Genomic DNA, 22,220 nt, shown 5'->3' with positions numbered 1-22,220 from the left:
TTTATAAGCATATATATACTTAAACATATGTTACTCTACAAACATATCATGTGCCTAATAAAACATGCACAAGATGGACCTTTCAAAACAATGAAATAAAAATAAATTATGAGATGAAATTCTGTTATTTTCTTCGCATACCCCAAATGAACGGTCTTGCATATCCCTGTGACAGTTAGTGGTATTTTTACTAGGTGAAGGTGTTGGGGATGACATTTGAAGTCTTCTAGGCATGGGGCATGTGCAAAGGCCCTGTGGAAAGAAGAAATACCACTCAGGAGGGACTGGATGAAGGTCGAAGTGGGTAGAGTATAAAGGTCACAGGAGGGAGTAGAGTGAAGGAGGCAGTCAGACTAGGGCAGGGCTACCCAGGGTCTTCTGGGCCACCAGGACTGTTTGAATGTTTATACCAAGAGCAGTCGAAGCTATGGAAAGATCTTCAGTAAGGTGAATATGGCCTAATGGCCATATTAGGGCTGTGAAACCATCCTTCCAGATGGGGAAGAGTGGAAACAGAGACCAAGGGAAGCCTTGGAGAAAAACCACGTTGGTTTGGGCCGCTATGATGGTGGCAGATGTTTAGGAAATAGACTGACAGGCTTTGCCTATCGGTTGGGTGTGGGTTTCAGGAAGAGGGAGGAGTTCGTGGTGACACCTGAGGTTTTCACTTACCCCACTGGGTGGTGGTAGCAATTAGCGAAACAGGGAACCCTCAACAAAAATGAGGTCATGGGCTTGAAGTCACGAACTCACTTTTGTGCAGGGAGAGCACGAGGACTCTTTGTGCTTTCTGCCTGGAGATGTCCATGGTGCCAGTGGCTGGGCACGTCCGGAGCTCACAGTACGGCTGTGACGTATACTGGGGAGCCGAAGATGTGTGCTGGGGAGTCGTCTGTCATAAGCAGCAATCACAGCCAGGAGCATGGTTGAGACCACCCAGGAAGAGAGCAGAATGAGGAGGAAAAGCGCCTGGGAAGTCCTGACGGACATCAGCATTTCACGAGCCAGAGAAGTGGCCAGAGAGGAAGGAGGAGAGCCTGGAGAATGGAATGTCAAAAGAAGAAGAAGAACAAGAGAAAAAGCTTTTTAAGAGGAAGGGAATCATCCACTGAGAACCTGCTACCGGAAAGTCAAGTCAGATAAGACTGAAAAAATCCATAGGAATCAGAGGGTGAAGGTCATCAGTGACCTCGGAGACTAACAGTGACCTTCAGTGGCTGACGGGACCCTTTGGGAGTGGCTTGCTGCATGGATGGAGAGTGAGGAAATGAGGAGGGTACCAAGCACAGGCGATTCTTTTGAGACGCCTGGCTGGGCAGAGAGGGTGAGGACAGTGGCTGATCAGGGGACAAGAAGTCAGTGCAGTGTTGAGCGCATTTAAAAACAGGTGGGGAGGGGCAGGCTGAAAGAGAAAGGTGAGCATTCAAGAGAGAGGAGGAGAGAGAGATGGAAAATAGCTGAGGTCGGGCTCCCGCAAATAGCATGGGGATGGGGGCAAGGCTCGGAAGGAAGGACTGGTCTTGGAGGGGGAGAGCGAGGGGTCCACCTCCCAAGGCATAACAGGACAGGGAAGCCACAGCATGTGTCCAGCCAGGGTTTATGTGAATGGATCTCCATTCTCTTGGCTTCCTTTTTGTCTGTAGAAGAAGCCCGAGGCAACAGAGAGATTCCAAAATGTGGGCTCGGGGCAGGAGTTAGGGAAACAGTAGGATTGCCAGGCAGGGCCGGGAGCCATTTTGAGGTTGTTGACCATGAATTGTTCATGGAACCACCCCAGGTGCAGGACTGTTGGGGGCAGGCATCGTGCTGTAGCGAGTTCATCAATGGTGGGGTTTTACCACACGGCATCAGGGAAGGACTGGAAGATGGAGGGTGGGGGGTCTTTAGACTCCAAAAGGTGTTGTTGAAATGATGGACCACAGAATCAAATTGGGAAGGTTGAGAGTGAGGGCCATGTGCCCGACAGGGTCAAAGGTGCCAGACGGATCCTTAGTGCCGTCACGAGGCCGGCAGGGGGCAGATGAGGGCCAAGTGGTAGAGTGAATCATTGATGGCCTTCAATTGTTGTTAAGAAGACCGGACGAGGGGCGCCTGGGTGGCTCAGTCGGTTGGGTGTCCGACTTCGGCTCAGGTCATGATCTCACAGTCCATGAGTTCGAGCCCCGCGTCGGGCTCTGTGCTGACAGCTCAGAGCCTGGAGCCCGTTTCAGATTCTGTGTCTCCCTCTCTCTCTGCCCCTCCCCTGTTCATGCTCTGTTTCTCTTTGTCTCAAAATAAATAAACGTTAAAAAAAATTAAAAAAAAAAAAGAAGACCGGACGAGTCGGCAGCTGGTGAAGTCAGCAGTTGCCTGCCCTGTGGTGTTTCCGGAATTCTTCACTTCGGGGAAACGTGAGACTCTAAGAAAGGAGCGCCTCGAATCCATTACCTCTAAGGGCCACCGGAGGGACCGGGCAGGGCACTTGCCGCGGCGAGCTGAACCTGTGGCTTGGTGTCCGGAAGGCAGGGTTGAGGCCACTGCTGTGTTTGCAGTTCCCTGGGCCACTGCGTGACCTTCGGGCAATGAACACAGCTGCACAGGTTGTCCCCGGCAGAGTCACATCGGGGCCCCCCGCCTCCTCGGGAACAGAGGAGGATGGTGACTCTGACTGTGGCCACCACTGGAAACCAAGCTCCTATAACTCCCCCAGGCGGCCTTTGGGGGGGCTGCACGAGTTACAACAGTGCACGAAATGACTCTTGGATGAACAAGTGGTATTAATAATTCAGTTGTCATTGAAATGACTCTAGTAAAATATTTGATGTCACATGCTAGATGAGTGAGGACAGGAAGTGCTGGGCTTCCAGATCCAGTCCGCCCCTGGCCTGCTGTGGGATGGCACGCTCGTGACCTCGCCTATCTGTGCCTCAGTGTGGCCATCTGTTAACTGTGTCATTGTCACTGAATTGTGGGGATTAAATCACATAATCCAGGTAGGGCAGTGCCCGGAACTGAAGTGCCGGGCTGGAAATCGTCCCTTTGCATCCAGACCACTCTCCGCACCCTCCTCCCCTACCTGCCATTCCCGCCCAAACCCGTCCCCATTTCCCAACTTCCCCTCCCCATGCCCGGCTACTCCTGGCTCCAAGATATTCTCCATCCCAAGGTGTTTTCCTTAACCTCCCACACTCTCCTCGATGACCTAGTTCGTGACTTCTGTTCCTGCCCAAACCCTTACTGATAGGGTACTCAATAAATGCCAGCCTCCAGCATGATTTCCGTTGGGTCCAGCCTCCAGCATGGTTTCCCTTTGGTCCAGCTTCTAGCGTGGTTTCCCTTTGGTCCAGCCTCTAGCAGGTTTTCCATTTGGTCTAGACTCTAGCAGGATTTCCATTTGGTCCAGCGTCTAGCAGGGTTTCCCTTTGGTCCACCCTCCAGCAGGGTGCTCTGCGCATCTTGAGGCGTCTGAGACGTGCTTGGTCAAACAGACACATCCGTGGGTAGGGAAGTTCAGCTGTTTTTCTCATTCCCAAAAGCTTGCAACGAGCTGAGCAGAACTGTTTGACATGTGTAGTAACTTAGAGCCAAATATCTGATATCACTGACCTTCCACGGTCCAATCATATTTTCGTGACCGTTGGTAGACCGCTGGAATGTGGGCCCGTGTGACACCGGAGGGAGGGCCAATAGGCTGGCATCCCGTTTGAAAGTTAACGGCTGTGGGTGGTACTCCCCGGCTTGGAGTCTGCCCGGATGACCGCTGGGAGAACAATGTCAGAAGCAGCCCTCTCGCCCTGTCCTTTGCCATCTCTCACAAAAGTCGCACAGGAGAGTCAACCTGTTGCCTGAACACTTCCACGGCTGTGGATGTTCAGTGACGCTCAGGCACGATGCCCTTTTAAGAAAGGAGACCCGAGAGGCAGTGATGGAGGTACCTTCCCCTTGCCGCAGCTCTCTTAGACTCCTCGTCCCTACACGTGGCTCCACCCGGGAGGACTGTGGAATCTTCCTTGGGGACTTGTCCCGCATGCTGCTTTCATTTTTCCCTTGAGACAGGTATACCCTGGCCCGGCCCCTCGCGTCCTCTCACCTGGCTCTGAGCTGGCCTTCTCGCCTCCGGTCCCTCCCCCATGCCCCTGCTCCTCTGAGTTACTGAAAATAATGCTCCTGTCCTTGTCCTGTTCACAAGCTGCCCGAGTCTCTCCACTGTTTATAAACTAGGATTCGGAATCTTTTGCCGGGTATTCGAGACCCTTCATGACCTGGCCTCACCATTCCTTTGCAAATCCGTTTCTCCAATCCCAGTGTTTCTCTTTGGATGGTTTGCTAGATACCCCATGCCTCGAGTGTGCACCCCTCTGTGCCCGCTGCTCTGCTCTGTCTGTTTGAACTCCCCCTGCCTCTCCTATCCAGAGTTATCCTTGACTGTCCCTCCTTCAGGAAGCCTTCTCTGGCCTCACTAATGATAAGGACCTCTTCCATAGTCTTTTATATAGCACATAGTCTAGACATATGGCCCTTTAAGATTACCTTTTATACTTAGTTATCTTTGTATAACTATGCGTCAGGGAAAGCATATAGCTTTCCCCTCGTATACCAATTTCTACTAATTTGTAGTCGCTTCCTAGAGCCCTGAGCAGAGCAGGAAATAATGCTTTAACTGATTAGTCATGTCTGCCGTGGGGACAGGAGAGTTCTTCTAGGATAGGCAATTAATATTCCTGTTTATGGAATATCTCATCTCCACCATGGCATGGTAAACTTCCTGAGGGCAGGGACTTATTCGTGGATCTTCCATGGTTTTAAGGGTGGGTAAATACATAGCGGGCGACAGGTGTGTGCTGATTTCTGTTTTATTGGGTAGAAATTGGAGGGTTTGGGCTTAAAACCAAAATATAAAGATAATCTAGTAAAACAGTCCCTGTCCTGTTTTGAAGGCACACTTTAAAACATGGCTGTCGTTTAAACTACCGGGTTGGAAAATGATGTGCTTTCCAAGTGTCTGCACAGAAGCGGATGGATGTCTTCAGTTAGTTGCTCTCTCTACTTTTATTCCACGCTGTATCACTTTTGATGGATGATATTCACCTGCTCAGGGGTTCTACAGAATTTACCTCCTTTCTCTCCCACTAAGAAAAGCAAGCTTATCAGAATGCAGATGCGTGAAGGAGGTATTATTATAAGAATAACCTTGAATGTGCTCTGATTTTTTAAATGGGTAAAAAAAAAAAAAAAACACCAAGCATCAAATTTTAGTACCTTAGCTTTTGTTTGTAATATATTGGCTTAACGACAAGGTTAAAAATTGTTGCCTTTGTCCATAGTTTCATCAATTATCAAGCATTATAGAATCAAAACATCCTATAGCTGTTCAGAAAGAAGATTTTGAATTCAATGTCAAGAAATTGCATATAACCAGATTTCTCAGACTTAAAAAAATTTTTTTAATGTTTATCTATTTTTGAGAGAGAGAAAGAGAGAGAGAGAGAGAGAGAGAGCATGAGCATGGGAGGGGCAGAGAGAGAGGGAGACAGAATCTGAAGCAGGCTCCAGGCTCTGAGCTGTCAGCACGGAGCCCGATATGGGGCCCAAACTCACGAACCATGAGATCATGACCTGAGCCAAAGTTGGCCGCTGAAGCCCCTGGGAAACCAATATAGTGGTGGGGGAGCAGGTGGAAATTCTGAAAGATAAAGGCCGGCTGAGATTGTGCTCTGAGTCAAACCCGTTGCCAACAGCCCTGCTATGGCGGCTGCAAAATAGAGGATAGAATGGAGTGGACGGGGTGGCAAGACTGAGTTTGAGCCCCAGACTAGAGGGCTTTTCTCTGACCTTTAAAACATCCTGGCTTTGAAATAACACTTAGGACCGATGTCGATTACATGAGGTTACAACATAGTCTTGCCGTTGTCTTGGCTCATGGCACAAATGAAACACGTTTTCTACGCAAAGAATGTCAAGCCCAGACTCAAAACTGAGAGCAGTAACAAAGCAGATGCCCAAACGTCCAGACGGTTCATTAAAAAAAAACCCAGACAACTGCGTGGGGATGGGAGTGGGGTTATTATCAGTCTAACGATAGGGAATGTGCCGGCAAATCAAAAGCAACTAGCTGGGCATTTCCACTTCCACCTGTTGATGGCTGGCATCCAGAGACCCAGGGAACCATGTCATGTAGTGTCGTGATAGCAGCACTGGCTTTGGGTGCACTTGGCTTCCAAGTCCAGGGCGGTCGTATACTGGCTGTAGGATCCTGGACAAGTTTCGAATTCTCTGAGCCCCAGTTTCCTCCTTTGTAAAGAATTGGGCTGTTTTTATTTATTAAAATTCGGGTGTAGAATAGAGAAAATATTGGGCACTTCCCTACAGGGTTGCGTGAGGGTCAAATACAGTGAAGTCTGTAGTGCTTCGAGAAGCATCTGGTACATAGGCAATGGTCAAGAGGCGGCAGCCATATTGCCCTTTCGGGCATCGTGATGTGACTAATGAAGTCAATGCAGGGACCACCCGTGAGAAGTACATCTCTAGGCAGGATCTTGCCATATGGCAGCTTCCAGTCCCACCGATTGGTTTTGTTTTGTGAATTCTGTTTACTCTGGAAATGTTGGGAGATTGGCAGTAGTCATTGTCTCTCCTCTTCTCGCGGGGTTTTAAGCCTTAGCTGTATCCACTGGTCTCTGACCACACTCAGACTTTCAAGCCACAGCCTTGGTCCGGAATGCCCTTCTCCCATCTCTCCTCCATCAAACTGCTGTCCCTACTTCAGGGAGCGCCCAACTCAAAGCCAGAGCCTCTGCATCTTCCTGAAAATCTCCCTTCAATGCACACAACCCACCCCGAGATAGTGATTGGTCAAATGAATGAATGGATAGCTGGCGTCAGAGGGCAGAGGTGGGCATGCGCTTGGGTTCGAATCCCAGCTCTGTATCCAGTTAACTGTGTGACTTCAGCCGTAAGTCCTCTGTGCCTCAGTGTCCTCCTCTGTAAAGTGGGTATAATAACAGCCCCTCCTTCATGAGGTTGTGGGGTTTAAATGGAGGTAGAATGCTTACACCTCTATCCAGCACATGACTAACGTTCGACACGATTTTTGCCCCCAAATTTTAGCTCAGAAAACCTTTCCTCACCCTCACATTTTTAGTGGACACCACTTCCCCTCCCACCCACCCCCCCCTCACCATCTGTCCCTGAGATTGCTTTTTTCCGCATCTAATGGTTTCTTGCTTTCTGCCCCGCTGGCGACGCTCACTCCACAAGGGAAATGACTGGATGGTGTTGTTCCTGCAGTTGACCGGCATCTAGAGATTTAACAAATGACTGAATGAGTGACCACCAGCAGAGAAAGGGTTTGCCCAGGGCTGGCTGTTATTTTCAGTTCTGTTTCATTCTTCCCCGGTTGAGAGGCACATTTACCCAACTGACGGCAAGGCTGGTTCCGGGACAAACCTCCTGGTCTGTTGCCTTGGATACCAGGGAGGAGACAGGGAGTGTCCCGGTTAACCACAAACTAAGCTTTCTTGATTTTAAAATAACAAAGGAGGGGAAAGAAAGGTAGCGGGCGAGTCCCAAGGGAAGGGGATTTGAAAAGGGATTGGGGCACTGAAGAAGAGGATGTATTGGAAGGGATAATGAGAGACCAGCAGTGGCTGGGTCACCATGGAAACGCTGTGTGGCGCCTGGACCGGAAGACAAGCTGCTGCTTCAAAGTGAATTTCAACTTTGCAGCTTGGAAGTACACGCTCCCCCGGGGCCCGACCCTGTGGACTTGCCCGTAAGCCTCTAAGACGTAGAGATTTGGTATCAGCGGTTTTCGTGGAGTGGGAGATCTACCACAAGTAACTGTGGGCGCCGAGGGACCTCGCTGAGAAACGGGGAGTTTGTGCCCAGGGAGCAGCTCACCGCACAGGAGGACATTTCTACACCTATCCTACCTGGATCTCTGGGGGGGTTCCAAAACCGGGGTGTCCCCCCCAGGGGCCACAGGGACCCCCCACATCGCAGTCAGGCTGGGGAGCTTGTTAGACATGCATGTTCCCCAGGCTCTACCTAAGACCTCTCAGCCAAACCTCTGGGCCTTGGGGTTTCAGAAAAATCTGAATTTTTCACTTCCGCAGGTGGGAATTAGACGCACCCAAGTGTGGGAAGCAGTCCTAACAACCCCGTTCCTCTGACTGAAGGGTACGCAGGGGCGGGGGCGGGGGCAGGGGCTGGGTGGTGGGGCCATCCAGTGGCCTGGGCATGAGTCTATGTGGCAGGAAGACACCAGTGAGCAGTAAAGTATGGCTGGAGATGCGAGGAGATGGAGAAAGGGGCTGGAAGCAGGGCAGAGCGGCTCAGCGCCGGGCTCTGGAGTGAGTCACCCTGGGTTTGAATGGAGCCCCCAGGGCTCACTAGTTGGCAGTGCAACCTCATCTGGAAAATGGGATTGATCTTAGTAGCACTTCCTAATAAGGTTATATGGGGACTCAGTGAGCTCATATCTATCTGAACAGTGCCCGGCGCAGGTGGGCACAACCACAAGGTGGAAGAGGCTGGGACTCCAGGTTTGGAGAAGAGCTAGTAGACCCTTTAAGACTGTAAGAAATCAGCTTTTGTTATGTTCAGCCATTTATGTGTGGGGCCTGTTTGTTACACAGCAGTCGACCTTGCCTGACTAATACAGGGCTGGTAACAAGTAGCCCGTCAGCCATGAAGCTTCAACCAGTTGTGGGTGTGTGCAAGGATGCCCTCTGCAGGGAATGGGCCGTGGGGATCAAGCCTTTGGGTTGGTGAAGAGCCTCTGTGGCTGCACCCCAAATTCTCTCTGGGAGAGTTCTCTATATGGCTGGAAGGAAAGCCCAAACAGAGGGCCATTCCCACTCACCGACTCAGCCTCTAGGAGTAGTCCTTTCCTGGAGACAAAAAGACTATTTCTGCCCATTAACTTCTAGCTTGACCTAATGGACTTACTGCCCGTTGTCCAGACATTAGGGACTCTAATGTCTACTAGGGGAGAGCGTGTGTGTGTGTGTGTGTGTGTGTGTGTGTGTGTATGTGTGTATCTATATCCATCTCGGTCTTTCTATCTAAATTATTAGTGAGGTACAGTTTGCATGCAGTGAAATGCACATATTCTAAGTGTATAGCTTAATTAATTTTGACAAATATTTATACCATAGGCTGTAACCGCACCCTCTGACATGCCTCTGACCATGCCGTTCCCCCAGAGGCAACCACTGTTTTGATTTTCATCCCCATCGATGCATTTTCCGTGTTCCAAAACCACATGCAAATCGATGTTTCTCAACCTCTGCACCGCTGCCATTCTGGGTTGGATAATTCTTTGTTGCAGGGAGCTGGCCTGTGCACTGGAGGATGGTTAGCGGCATCCCCGGCCTCTACCCAGGAACAGCCTCCGCCCGCCAGCAAAATGTCTCCCGACCCTGCAAATGTCTCCTGAGTTAAGATATCCGTTGAATTCTGCAGGATATGTTCTTCTGCATTGTGCCTTCTCTTGCTCAGCACGTTTTTGTGATTTTTTTCTGTGCGGTTGGTGTACCCGTCGTTCATTTCTTTTCACTTTTGAGGAGTATTCCATCATGAAAAGAAGTCACCATTTACTTACTCATTTTCCTGTTGATGGACACCTGGGTGGCTCCCAGTGGGGTGCTGCTATGAGTAAAGTTACTATCAGTATTCATGGGTGAGTCTTTGTGTAAACGTGTATTTTCATTTTCCTTGGCTGGATGCCCAGGAGTGCAACTGCTGGGCCACAGGGTAGACAGAAGTTTAACTTGTAAGGAACTACCAGTTGTCCAAAGTGGTTTTACTATTTTTCCTTCCAAGCAACGTAGGAACCTTCCCATTGTTTCCCATCCTTGCCGACACTTACGGTTGTCGTTCTTTATTTTAAAAATGTTTGTTTATTTTGAGAGAGAGAGAGAAAGGGAGGGTGTGTGTGAGCGAGTGGGGGAGGGGCAGAGAGAGGGGGGGGGGGGAGAGAGAGGATTCCAAGCAGGCTTCACGCTATCAGCGCAGAGCCCGACTCGGGGCTCGATCTCGCAAACCACGACTTCATGACCTGAGCCAACATCAAGAGGCAGACGCTTACCCGTCTGAGCCACCCAGGTGCCCCAATGTTGTCATTCTTTTTAATTTTAGCCATTCCGGTGCATGCGTGGTAGTTTCTATGTTTTTCATACTTTAATTCTCCTGAACAGATGTATTAGTTATATAGTGCCGCGTAACAAATTCTCCCCAAAATTGGTGGCTTAAAATAACACGAGCTCACCGTTTCTGGGGGTCAGGAATCTGGTCCTAGCATAGCTGGGTCCTCCGGCTCAGGGTCGTGCTGTCCAGGGCTGTGGTCATCTTGAGGCGTGACTGGGGAAGGATTTACTGCCAAGTTATGGGCAGGATTCGGTTCCCCATGGGCTGCCCTCCCTCCCTTGTCACACGGGTCCCCCCGTAGGGCACCCTCAACATCACAGGATGCTTGCCAGAGGGAGCGGACAAGATGAAATCTAATTCTTTTGTAACCTAATCGCACAAGTGACAGCTCATCGCGTATTCTTTTCATCGGGAGCAAGTCACGAGGTCCAGCCCACACTCAGGGGAAGAGAATTACACAAAGGGGTGCTCGCCAGGAGGTGAGGGGCCCTGGGAGCCATTGAAGAACCACCTGCCCCAGCAGCTCTTGTGGGAGAAGTGCGGTCCACACCAGAGCTTCTCACACCATCCGTGGGAGAAAAAAACCTGTTCGGTTTGGCTTTAGCATCTACGTACCTTCTCACACGCAAATTCACGGACAGGAACTCAATGCACGAACCCCACTTTGCATAGCACTGCTCCAGACCTCAGGTTCAAACAAGCATTTCCAACATTTGTTGAGGGTTTGTCATGCTAGCCTTGGTACCAAGGGCTTGACGCTGGTTTGCTTAGCTCATCCTCAATCCAAGCCCAGGAAAGAGGTGTTGTTAGCATTTGCAAATGGAGAAACTGGGGGGCACAGAGAGGTTAATTAACCGGTCCCAAGATCACACAGCAAGTAATTGGCGGAACCTGGACTCCAATCACGCTGTCTTGTTCCGGGCTTTGAACGCCTGACCACCGGGCTACATTTCAAACTCTTGTACACGAGTTGGTGTGTGTGGTTACGGGTACTGGAGTCCAGAGTGACAGAAGCTGGCAGGTCCCTTGTTCCAGCCCAGCTCCGTTCCGAGGCGGGGGCTTTGCTGAGCTTAGCTGCAGTGGCCTGTGCTTGACATCATCCAAACACTCTGTGTTTGAATCTCTCTCCTCTGCCCTCTGCTTTCTAAAGGTCAAGTATAAGGGATAAAGCCATCTGTCCCCCTTTCCAGCCGAGTCTGCTTGGCTCCTCCGTAGCTCCCAGGGTGACGTGATGCTTTAATATGGATGCCCTAGCACGAGAGCCCAATTTAATAAACAGTCTTTAGGTGAAAAACTTAATCACGTTTGTGACGTTAGGGGTCGCCTGACGCCTCTGGTAAGGTTAAGCGTTTGTTTACAGATCATTAGCTGCATAATTAATTTCTCTTTTTCCGACACCAGCCCCCTAAGGGAAGGGCAGCATCTGTCTTGTTCACTTCTGTGTTCCTAACACTTAGCATAGGACCTGGCCTCTAGTAGGGCTCAATAAATATTTGTTCGTTAGCTGAAGGGTTGTCCCTCCCCCCATGCCATCTGTCTCAGCCTGGATTGGGGAAGGCTGAGCCCACCCTGAGGCCACTGAGCTGCTCTTAGGCAGGAAGTGCCATCTTGGGATGGGACGCAGCGGGGAAGGGGGGGGGAGGGGACACACAGAGGTGTTACTGAGCCGGCCACCACCTGGCACCAAGGACAGTTGCTGGAGGTGTCATCTTCCAAGGGGTGACTGAAGATACTTTGGGGACGGGTAGGAAGGAGGAAAGGAGAAGAATTCAGGTCTGGCTTCCAGCTGACAGTGGTCAAGTCCCCCGCCACCCCCATCCCGTGGAGTGTTAATTCTTGGCACATCTGGGTTGCCCTTGGGCCACCCACAGTGTCCCTGGATGTCCCACGCGCCTCACCAGCCACCGAGAAGCCCCCGGGGAGGTGGCAAGAGGGGAGGGGCGTGACCCAAGGCGCCGTGGGGCTGTGCCACATGAAGCTGCTCGGGGTCCACACTCTCGGCAGGAGCCAGGGGCCCAAGGGGACAGGTGAGAGGCAGGGACAATCTGCAGAGACGCAACAGAGGGGTCTCCCCTCTCTGTACCTGCCATGCCAGCACAATTGGGGGTGCCTTAATCGTTGAATGTCCGCCCCACTGGGAACCTTCCTGGACTCCTGCATCGACATTGCCAGGCCCTTCCCCTGGGTTCAAGGGACATTTGGAGAGACAGTCCCCACTTCCAAATCCCGCCCCTCGCACACTACGGTGCTAGGCTGGAGCTCAGGTCCTTCTCCAGGGGTCCGCTCCCCTGGTGCCTCCCTCCTCCCAGGCGCTCTCGCTTGTGCCCCACTCATAATTCTTTCCCAGCGCCCCCCCCCACCCCACTCCCAAACCTCTTTTCTGCTCCTGGGGCACAGAAGTTCCAGTCGTTTAAGGGGAAACATAGATGCGTTTGAAAGATGCAGTGGTGGGGTGCCTGGGTGGCTCAGTCGGTTAAGCGTCCGACTTCGGCTCAGGTCATGATCTCACGGTCCGTGAGTTCGAGCCCCGCGTCGGGCTCTGTGCTGACCGCTCAGAGCCTGGAGCCTGCTTCCGATTCTGTGTCTCCCTCTTTCTCTGCCCCTCCCCTGTTCATGCTCTGTCTCTCTCTGTCTCAAAAATAAATAAACGTTAAAAAAAAATTGAAAAAAAAAAAAAAGAAAGATGCGGTGGAACCAGGGTTTTGAAATGCAATGAATACGGTTGTACGAGAGAACGAGACAGGGAACCAGCAGCTGCTTATGCTACTTGAAGGGAGTGGTGTAGCAGGCATCAGACCCTGCCCCCAGTGAAGGGCGACAAATCACTCTCCACCTCAGGGAACCATTGCCACACAGGACCTTACCAGGGCAGGGCAAGGATAGACCGCAAATGAGGATGCCTTCGGCTGGATGCAGAGACGTTCAGCAGGTGGGAGAGGCATCTCACCCCAGGCAGTTTCTCTCCACCGGTCATGGCATCCTGTGTGCTCATGACAGAGGCGGTGTCTCAGTTCAGGATGCTCCCCGCTGCCAACCACAAAGACCCCAACCCAAACCGGCTGGCACAGGAAGGACCGCATCGCTCGTGCAACTCAGAAGTGCCAAGTGGGGATACCGGGCTCGGTTGATTCGGAGGCTCCGTAACACTGTGACCAGAGAACACAGCTTCCTTTGTTGTTCCCACCCTGCTGTCCACCATGTCAACTTTGTCCCAAGACTGGCTCGTCTTGCAGTCACCAGACGGGGCCACAGGCTACCTGTCCAGCAGGGGAGAGGATCTCTCCTACTTCCGTGCCATGCAAGTCCTTCCATTCTGCCTGTCTGGGTTCGCTTTCCGGGACAGGTGCCCACCCCTGTGCTAAAAACAGTACCCAGGAGCCGATGGGATCACATTAAGCAGGTCCCCCTGCCCCAACCCAGAGCTGGGGCCGGGGAGGGATCCCGAAAGCCAGGGGATCTGGAGGAAAGGCAGAATAGAGAGGGAACGGATGTTGGAGGACAGCCAGGAACACCCCAACTTTGTGCTCTGGCGATGCATTTTAAGCTCTTGTCACAGGCTCTTGAGCTCATCAAGGGGCTCACAAATTCAGAGCCAGCGAGTAGGAAGGAGCGCTGACCCAGGCTCTGCGGAGGCTTGAAGCAACACGGAGTGAACCTCAGAACTGAGCCCCATCGTTCTCTTTCCATGAGAAATGTGGAACCAGCCAAATTTGGTCCAGCTAGAAATGAATCAACACAGCCCTCGTCTGAACTGATTGAACTGGCATGAAAGCAGATATCAAACCACGGAAGTGCTCCCCCAACCAGCCAAGCGCCCTTAGTTCTGGACCCAGTAAGGGACAGATAGGAGGCGTTGGAGAAGGGGCTGGGTGGCCAGCGGCCAGTGGCAGGCCGGGTGCCTTTGTGCTGATGAACAGGAGGGCGCAGCACGGGCCCAAAGCCCAGACACTGCCGTTGCCCCTTTGCGTCCAGCATCCCAGACAAACAGGGACTGTGTTTTTGAGAAGCAGGTGCAGGGCGTAGCGGTGACAAACGTTTCTGATGAGTGGGTGTCGTGCCAGGCAGAGGCTTGAAGGCGGGAAGGGGGTCGGGAGCCACGGTTGCAGCGGGCTTTGGGGTCAGGCCGATCTAGATGTAAATGTGCGGCCACCCCGCTGTCTGCTCCTGGGCGGCTGTGTTCCACTTAAGTCAGAAGTGCTTTTCCAGCCTGTATGAGCCGGGCACACTCAGCAGAGACTGGGACAGTCTCGGTTGCACTGCAGTCTGCTGGGCAGTGTTTCCGAGAGAGGAAGGAAGTGTTTTATCCCCTCTAAGCCCTTTAGGGACTTGGGAAGAAGAAGAGGTAAAGCAGGAGCAGGCCACCTGCACGGCGGCCGCCTGTGGCCCTTTTGAGCCCCGGTGCATTCCTGGATAATTAAGGTCACCGAGGTCCAGCCTCCCTCGGGGATGGTCGGAGACAGAGTGTCAAGGAGAGCAGAATGTCCGGGATTTATCCCGGGAGAGTGAAACGTAGACTGTGGAAACACTATAAACACCCACTTGGAAACCACATCAACTTCTGAGTGCTGTCCCCCTCCAGGACTGCATCACCCCCACTGCCACCCCTGCCCGAAACTCCCCAGTCCCTGGGTCAGAGAGCAGCCTTGACCCTTGGCCAGCCCCTCCAGCAGCCACAGAGAGGGGAGAGACAGCAGGGCCAGCGAGGAGGGCAGGAGGCTGCTTGGGGGACTCTATTGTGGGTCTGCACCTGCCCCAATTTGAGGGTTATTTTATGGGCTACCCACCGAGCATTTTGAGTTCTAGGTCTGGCCATCAGTCCCTGACTTCCCGGGGACTAGGCAGACCCCTGATATTGCTGCCTGGTATATAAGTTGGAATCCCTTAGGTAGAAGAGATCTCAGTCCCTAGTGGAGGGAAAGACAGAAGATTCCACTGGTCTGTGTGACGCAGCCCTGCATACTTAAAGCTTCACAAGCAAGCAGGCCTTTGTGTAGAGAAAAAGATGCCCTTTCCTCCAGGTGGACTAAGACCCTACCTCAGGGCACACAGCTGGGCATGTGGTGCACACACTGCATTTCAACCCTCACTTGCCCCTCATCTGGGCTCCTTTGTGCAGTGCACAAACCATTCAACCGAACATGGCAGCCCTAGCCACGGGTTTATATTGCATACTCCCTGTGAGCAGACACTGTGCAGGCACCAGGAATACAGAAGGAGCAAGATAAGACATAATCCCTGTGCTTACGGAGCTCACACAGGACTGGACACAAACAGGCCAACCTATGAGAAAAAAAATAACAATATAGGGGCGAGCTCAAAGCTATAAAGCAAAGAGCAGGATGTGGTGAAAGGGAGGGACAGGCTTGGGGGAGGGACTTAATTTACAGCAGGTGGAGGTGGGGGTGGTGGTTTGGGGGGAGGGGTTGGGGTCCAGAAATCAGACTCAGAAAGAGTTCAGCCCTGTTTGAGAAGCAGGGAGCCCAGTGACTGGAGCCGTGCAAAGGGAAGATTCTGGGACAATGTCAGAAAGGTGAGTAGGGCCGGGTTGGGCCAGTGCTTGTAGGTCTCTTGAAGGGGGGGGGGGGCGGTGAGAGAACAAGAAGCAGGTGGCACAGGTGATGGGCCCGAATAACCCCAGGGGACACAGCAGAAGACCACTGGGCAGGGGGAGGAAGGGGGTGGATGAACAGGGCCCAGATGCCATCGCGACCGCCGTGTTGTGGATTCTGGTGTGTTTGAAAGTGACATTTTGGCTGCTTGGGTGGTGCCTCTCGGAGCATAAAGGGACCCCAGCCCTCCCTCTGCCTCCCGTGAAAGGCCGGGTCATGGCTTCTCCTTTCTGTGGGTAGAAAACAGGCGGGAGGTCTTCTCGTGGACTAATCAGAGTGACGTGTGTTTGCAGTTCAATGTTAAAAAGTCCACGGAGCCCGTCCAGCCCCGAGCCCTCCTCAAGTTGCCAGACATCTACGGACCCAGGCCGGCTGTGACAGCCCCGGAGGTCATCAACTATGCGGACTATACCCTGAGGACCACGGAGGAACCTGCTGCACCTGCCAGCCCCCCGGCCCCGAATGACAGCCGCCTCAAGAGGCAGGTCACAGAGGAACTGTTCATCCTTCCTCAGAATGGTAGGGGTCTCCTGCCCCTCGTTCTTCCATGGGCAGTACTCAGGGGGGCTCACGGCGTCTCATGGCCAGCCCCGGCATTTGACGCTGGGCAAGCACGGGGGCACAGGGCCTGGGAATTACAGTCCTTTATTCCTGCGGACCTATTGCTACCCGGCTTCTCTCTGAGGCCTCCAGCTTCCGACTGGGGAGTGGAGAGTCCTTTTCAACTCACGTCGAGGGGCCATGATTGAATCGTGGGCTTCCAGAGTCCCGGGGCCAATTCTCTACCCTTCTACGTACTCCTCGTGGGGCCTTGGTCATGTGGCTAACCTCTCTGGGCCGCAGTTTCCTCGTACCTGAAATGGGATTCTACTGTTGTCTTCCCGGGAGGGCTGTTGCAAAGTGTAAATAAAATAATGCATATAAAGTGCTTAGCCCAGGGCGTGGCAGCAAAGGTGTAACCAAAGCGTGTTGTTATTATTGTTGTTTCTATCCTGCTTCTCATCAGCGTCCACTTCGAGATGCAGCAACCTTTCGGGGTACAGGGCTGTGCTGGGCGCTGGGGCAGGTACGCGAAGCAGGCACAGCCCCTACCCCAAAGAGCATGCAGGCTCTTTGACAATAAGGAGGCAAGAAACACGTCCAGGAGAACGGATTCTTGTGTGGTCTGGGGTTTTATTTGTGTGGTCGGAGAGGCAGACGGTACAAGGGGAGGCAGCGTAACTGGCTCTGACGTTGACCCCAGTTTTTACACATCTCCTGGCCTGGGTCCAACTGGAGCGCATGCTGGCCGGTGAGCCGGTGCCCCCGCCCCCCACCCAGAACCACAGCGATTAGCCTGGCATTTCTTCAAGAACAATTTGCAAGGTTCCTGTGGCAGGAACGCATCTGCCCAGCTCTTAGCCCCGCATTTTAAAAAGATGTCAAATAGACCCCCTGAGGACCCGACAGCTTAAGATCCGAGAGTGAGGAAAAGCTTGCACGTGGAGCGTTGGGGGTAGTAATCATAATCACAAGAGGGCTCCCCTTTCTCGGGAACCCCAGGTTTCCCAAAGCTCGGGGGGAGCCAGGATTGGATGCTGCCCACCAGGAAGAACAGGGCAGCGTGTCAGAGCCTGGAACTTTAAAGAATTCGGAACACATTAGTTTGTCTTCTCTTTGTCATCGTTCGTCATTGTTCCCCACCCCAGAACGCTGGTTCCATAGACATCTATCAGGAGTTGATTCTTCAGCAAATATTGACCAGAGGCAAGGGAGTGCAGGCGACGAGGATGCCAAATTCATCGGACACTGTTCCCGTGATGCCCAACGTGTCCTGCTCCCACCAGTGTTGATCCTCAGCCCCCCCGGGAGCTCAGAATTCCGTTTCTGGAAGCAGAATCCATTCTTGCATTGCCAAACCGTGCCAGCTTTGGTCTGGCTTTGATTTGGCTTTGAATTTGAAGGCTGAGGTAGCCTGAGAGGGGAGAGCTGTGGGTGCCAGGCAGGACCCTTCTGGCACTGACCCTGCTGTGATCATCCCCGTGGCGCCCCTGGGAGCCACCTGAGTCCTGTGTTCACGACGGTCTCGCTTTACGCGTTGCTCACATCCTGGTCAGTCTGTTCCTTACTTAGACGCACCAGAGGAATTTTTCCCCACGCGCAGGAACCCCATAACAAGCCATTTAGGACATTAAATAGGCCTTTACGTTTCTACCCTCTAAAGTTGTTCTGAGAATCAAGACTTTTTGAGTTCCAAGTTGCTCGAAGTGGAGTCGGCTACAGCTGCTGGATCCTTTAATTCCCGTATTATGTTTGACTACCGAGAATCTTCCAGATGTTTGACTCCTGTTCCAGTGAGGGGCAGAGTGAGCGATATGTGTGGTCTGGGGGGGAACTTCTGAATCATTTAATGCAAGTAACTCTGGGAAGGAGACACTGTTATCATTCCCATTACACAGATGAGGAAACTGAGGTTCGAAGAAGTCAAGCAGCTTGTCCAAGGTCACGTAACTCTTAAGTGGCAGCTCGTGTGTGACACCAAAGGCCATGTCTTGAGCACTGGGCTGTGACGGTCCCTTAACATGTAATCCCAGGACCGCAGGTGTCACCCTGAGGTGGCCACCATGACTCGGCCCCGGCTAGAGCGCTTTTGGTTTCCATTCGTGGCATGGGTAGCACATGGGAAAGAGAGGATCTAGAAAAACAAGGACCATAGTGCGGGTGGCAGTGACGGCCTTACCTCTCTGGACAGGTGTGGTAGAGGATGTGTGTGTCATGGAGGCCTGGAACCCAGAGAAGGCTGCCAGTTGGAACCAAGCCCCCAAACTCCACTACCGCTTGGACTATGACCGGCAGAAGGCGGAACTGTTCGTGACTCGCCTGGAAGGTATTACTTGTATTTGACTTTCATGGGCTTCCGTGGGTCCGTCTCCCCTGGAGGAGCTGTACAGGAGGAATGGGAGCACCTGAGGCTGGAGGGAGCACTCAGTGCTGGATTAGCACTCGGTAAAGAACGGACCGTGAAGTGTGTGTGCGGTGGGGGGGGGGGGGGCGCGGAATCCACTCCCCTCTCATATAACATTCAAAGTGGAGAATCCTGGTTGGCCTCTTTCTCTTCCAAATGGTGATTCAAACCTCCGATTCAGGGACCAGGTTCCTTCCATCAGGGTCCCCGTTATCCTCTCAGGCCTCCTTGTCATCTGTATCCAGCAGGTGGAGAGAGAGGGAGAAGAGGGAGGGAGCACAACCACCCCTTAAAAGCCATGACCACACAGAACATGCATCACTCCTGCTCAGACCCCATTGGCTGTAACCCAGTCACATGGCCACTGAATGCAAAGGAGCATGGGAAATGTGGCTTAGCAGGTACTCAGCAAAAAGAGGAAACCGGGTTTTTGGCGAACAGTTAGCTGTCTCTGCCACAGGTGCCTTTGACATTGAATGGGGCTTTGTGGGGGATAAAGAGGGTGTTCTGAATGGTCAGCAAAATTTCTGTAATCCAAGAACTGGTCCAAGGGGTCAGGATGCCCCTGGTCTCTCTGCCCCAACAATTTTGTCATCAGCAAACAGAGCTAAGACTTTGCAAAGGAGCTGGGGCTGACAATGGTCCATTCTGTGGCTCCCTCTCTCTCTGCCCCTCCCCCACTTGCACTCTGCCTCAAAAATAAGATAAACATTAAAAAAAAAATTAAAAATTACAGTATCAGAGCATAAAAGCCCTCAGCCGTTTGCGGGCCCCGGCATCTTGGGGAAACCTCAGAGTCATGAGGTGGGAAGGGCTCCGGGAAGCAGCCAGTCACGTCCCTGTTCTCCAGGGGAAGACCAGCGTGTGCTGACATTGGCCACCTCGGAGGGTCTCCCATTGCTGAGTGTCTTACTGAAAGGCGATTCCGCAAAGCCAAGGTGGTCAGCCCTGGGGCTTTCGTACCCCTGAGGTCATGGCCATTAAGCTGGATGCGGCAGCTCAAAGCAGGCCTGTGTTTCTCCTCTACCCTTGTCCTTGAGAAAGTCCCACGTCTGTGTTGCTGTCTCCTTGGCTGCAGCTGTGACCAGTGGCCACGATGGAGGCTGTGACTGCTATGTCCAAGGCAGCGTGGCCAACAGGACGGGCACCGCAGAGGCCCAGACGGCCCTGAAGAAGCGGCAGCTGCACACCATGTGGGAGGAAGGCCTGGCGCTCCCCCTGGCGGAGGAGGAGCTCCCCACAGCCACCCTGCTGCTGACCCTGCGGACCTGCGACCGCTTCTCCCGCCACAGCGTGGTCGGGGAGCTCCGCCTGGCCCTGGACGGGGTGTCTGTGCCTCTGGGGGCCGCCCAGTGGGGTGAGCTGAAGACTTCAGTTAAGGTAGGGTGACCTCGCACCAGGAAAGTTGAAGCCTGTTAGGGGAGCATGCAGCGGCAGGACTGGGCCAGGGCTCGCGAAACAAGCGTCACGGACCTTCCCCGGGTGTGCGGGTGTGTGTGTGCGAGGACTCTCGGTGTCGTGAACAGGGTGGAGGGCTGGAGCGGGCTCAGCCCAGGCTATGGAATTTCTGGAGTCTGGTTTTGCTTCTAGCTTGCCATGTAAGGTCCCCCTGCCATCATGGAAAACACATTATGTGTGATTTGGCTTTGATGCTGGGGGAGGGGGGGAGAGTAAGTGGGGGAGGAGCAGAGGGGGGGTAGAGAGAGAGAATCCTAAGCAGGCTCCACACCCAGCGTGGAGCCCAACATGGGACTCGATCTCATGACCGTGAGATCGTGACCTGAGCTGAAATCAGGAGGCAGATGCTCAACCAGCTGAGCCCTCCAGGCGCCCCAGTAATGGCCCCATTTATATTCACGTATACTCCCTGTGTCCCTGCTGTGTGCCAGGCACTGCTGGGGAGATGAGCACCGTGTGGAATCCTTCTACCCAGAACTTACAGGCCAGAGGCATAAATTGGAGCAGACGAGTGACATTGACAAGGACAACGATGATATTGGACATGCATTGAATCCTAAGACATGGAAGAAAGGCCTAACCTAACTCTGATGGAGAGTTCTAGAAGGCCTGGTGCGAAATGGCGTCTGTACTGGGATTTGGAGGATGGACTGGGCTAGGGACAGCCCCAGAGCCCGGTGCTCTCTGTTGTCACCAGCCCTGGCATGGTTCTCCCCAGCCCTCTGCTGTCAGGGGAGCCGAGGGTGTGAGAGGAACGTCTGCTGAAAGGCTGCACTGCTCAGAGAGGGGTCTCTTGGAGAGCAAACCATCGATCCTCCCAGGTCAGGGCAGCGAGGGGTCAGAGACATCAGGGCTGTAGGACGGTGTGTGATTATTTAGGCTCTGGCGTCAAGGCCTTATCCAAGGGCTTCCACAGTGGAGCCTAGAGAGAACCTTCTAGAAGACCAGTCTCAACCTGCTGGCCGGTGCCTTCTCGGGGAGACTGGGTGGCCTACAGAGTCCTAAGTATTTACTACCTGACTTTACAGAAGATGTTTGCTGACTCCCATGCTAGAGTGATAAAATACTAAAAAAGCGCATTCATTTCGGGGTACATATCTATCAGCTGCTGTGCTTGGAACTCTACCCCAGTCCTTTTCCGGAGCAGCCTGGTAAAGGTGACACTGTGACTCATTTACAGACCTGGAGCCTGGGGCTTAGAGTAGCTGGGTGACCCTTGCATGGTCACCCAGCTGGGACATTGCAAGCGGGACCTTGGGACCGGGTTGGTCTGGCTGTGAGTCCTGTGCTGTCCCCTCACCACCATGCCATGTAAATGCCGTCTGAGTGCCCGATGGTGTATGAGGCTCCATCAGTTAGAGCCTTCCCTGACGGACGCCTTCAGTCCCCACCTGCCTCCCTTTTTGCTATAATCTCTTCCTTGCCTTATTTTTCTTTCTTTCCCAGCCTCAGAAAATGGACAAAAATTTGCAGCCACTCTCAGCTGGAACCAGGCTGTTCTGAAGCACAGTCTCTAATTAGCGCGTGGTTTGGGATTTGTGCGGAATCACAGCCCGGGGGGCCTGGGAAGAAGATCGCACACTTTGGTTTATTCGGCTGGTAGAGCAGCTTTCTCTGGAGGTGGAGGGGCTCCCCTAGGGCTTTGGAGACTTTGGTGCCGCCAGGGCCGAGGGAGCCTATCTCTCTGGAAGTCTCAGACCTTCTATCCTTCCCCCTGGAAGAGCAAGACACGTTCGTTCATCCCACAAACACCCTGCCCGGTTTCCAGCCTGTGCCAGGCACAGCGCCAGGAGCTGGGGACACAGCAGAAATTAGCACCGGGCCCTGCCCTCACAGTGCACGCATTCTAATCCTCATCGTGCTCAGAGGGGCCACTGTGCCTCAAGGACACTCTCACATCCTCGTGGCCCCCTGGCCTGCTTCCACACACGTGAGCGATGACTGCAGTATGCCGTCCGACCTAGGAGCTGGCACCCCGTGGCAGGTGAGGGTGGCCCTCGCCCCAGCTCGAGGGCGTGGGCTGACGTGAACAAGGCGGGCAGAGCCTTCAGTGGCTGCTTCGCTCCTCTGTGGGCTAGAAC

The 22,220-nt window shown here is 53.1% G+C and overlaps 1 protein-coding gene and 1 long non-coding RNA gene across 2 annotated transcripts in view; both read left to right on the top strand.

The window, feature by feature from the left end:
• SYT13 (synaptotagmin 13) overlaps positions 1–22,220 on the top strand; it is a 40,994-nt gene that overhangs the window by 10,497 nt on the left and 8,277 nt on the right. Inside the window, exons 2-4 of the mRNA XM_042958640.1 lie at positions 16,031–16,256; positions 18,469–18,603; positions 19,760–20,061. Coding sequence (XP_042814574.1) covers positions 16,031–16,256; positions 18,469–18,603; positions 19,760–20,061 — 663 coding nt within the window. The remainder of the gene's footprint in view (positions 1–16,030; positions 16,257–18,468; positions 18,604–19,759; positions 20,062–22,220) is intronic.
• LOC122231212 lies at positions 7,458–9,658 on the top strand. Its single transcript, XR_006208405.1, has 2 exons — positions 7,458–7,750; positions 9,311–9,658. It is a non-coding gene; the product is annotated as an uncharacterized LOC122231212 (long non-coding RNA).

This window comes from Panthera tigris, chromosome D1 (assembly GCF_018350195.1).
Source record: "Panthera tigris isolate Pti1 chromosome D1, P.tigris_Pti1_mat1.1, whole genome shotgun sequence".
NCBI classification, from domain to species: Eukaryota; Metazoa; Chordata; class Mammalia; order Carnivora; family Felidae; genus Panthera; species Panthera tigris.
The sequence above is the reverse complement of the archived record's forward strand: the minus strand, read 5'-3'. Positions and strand labels throughout refer to the sequence as shown.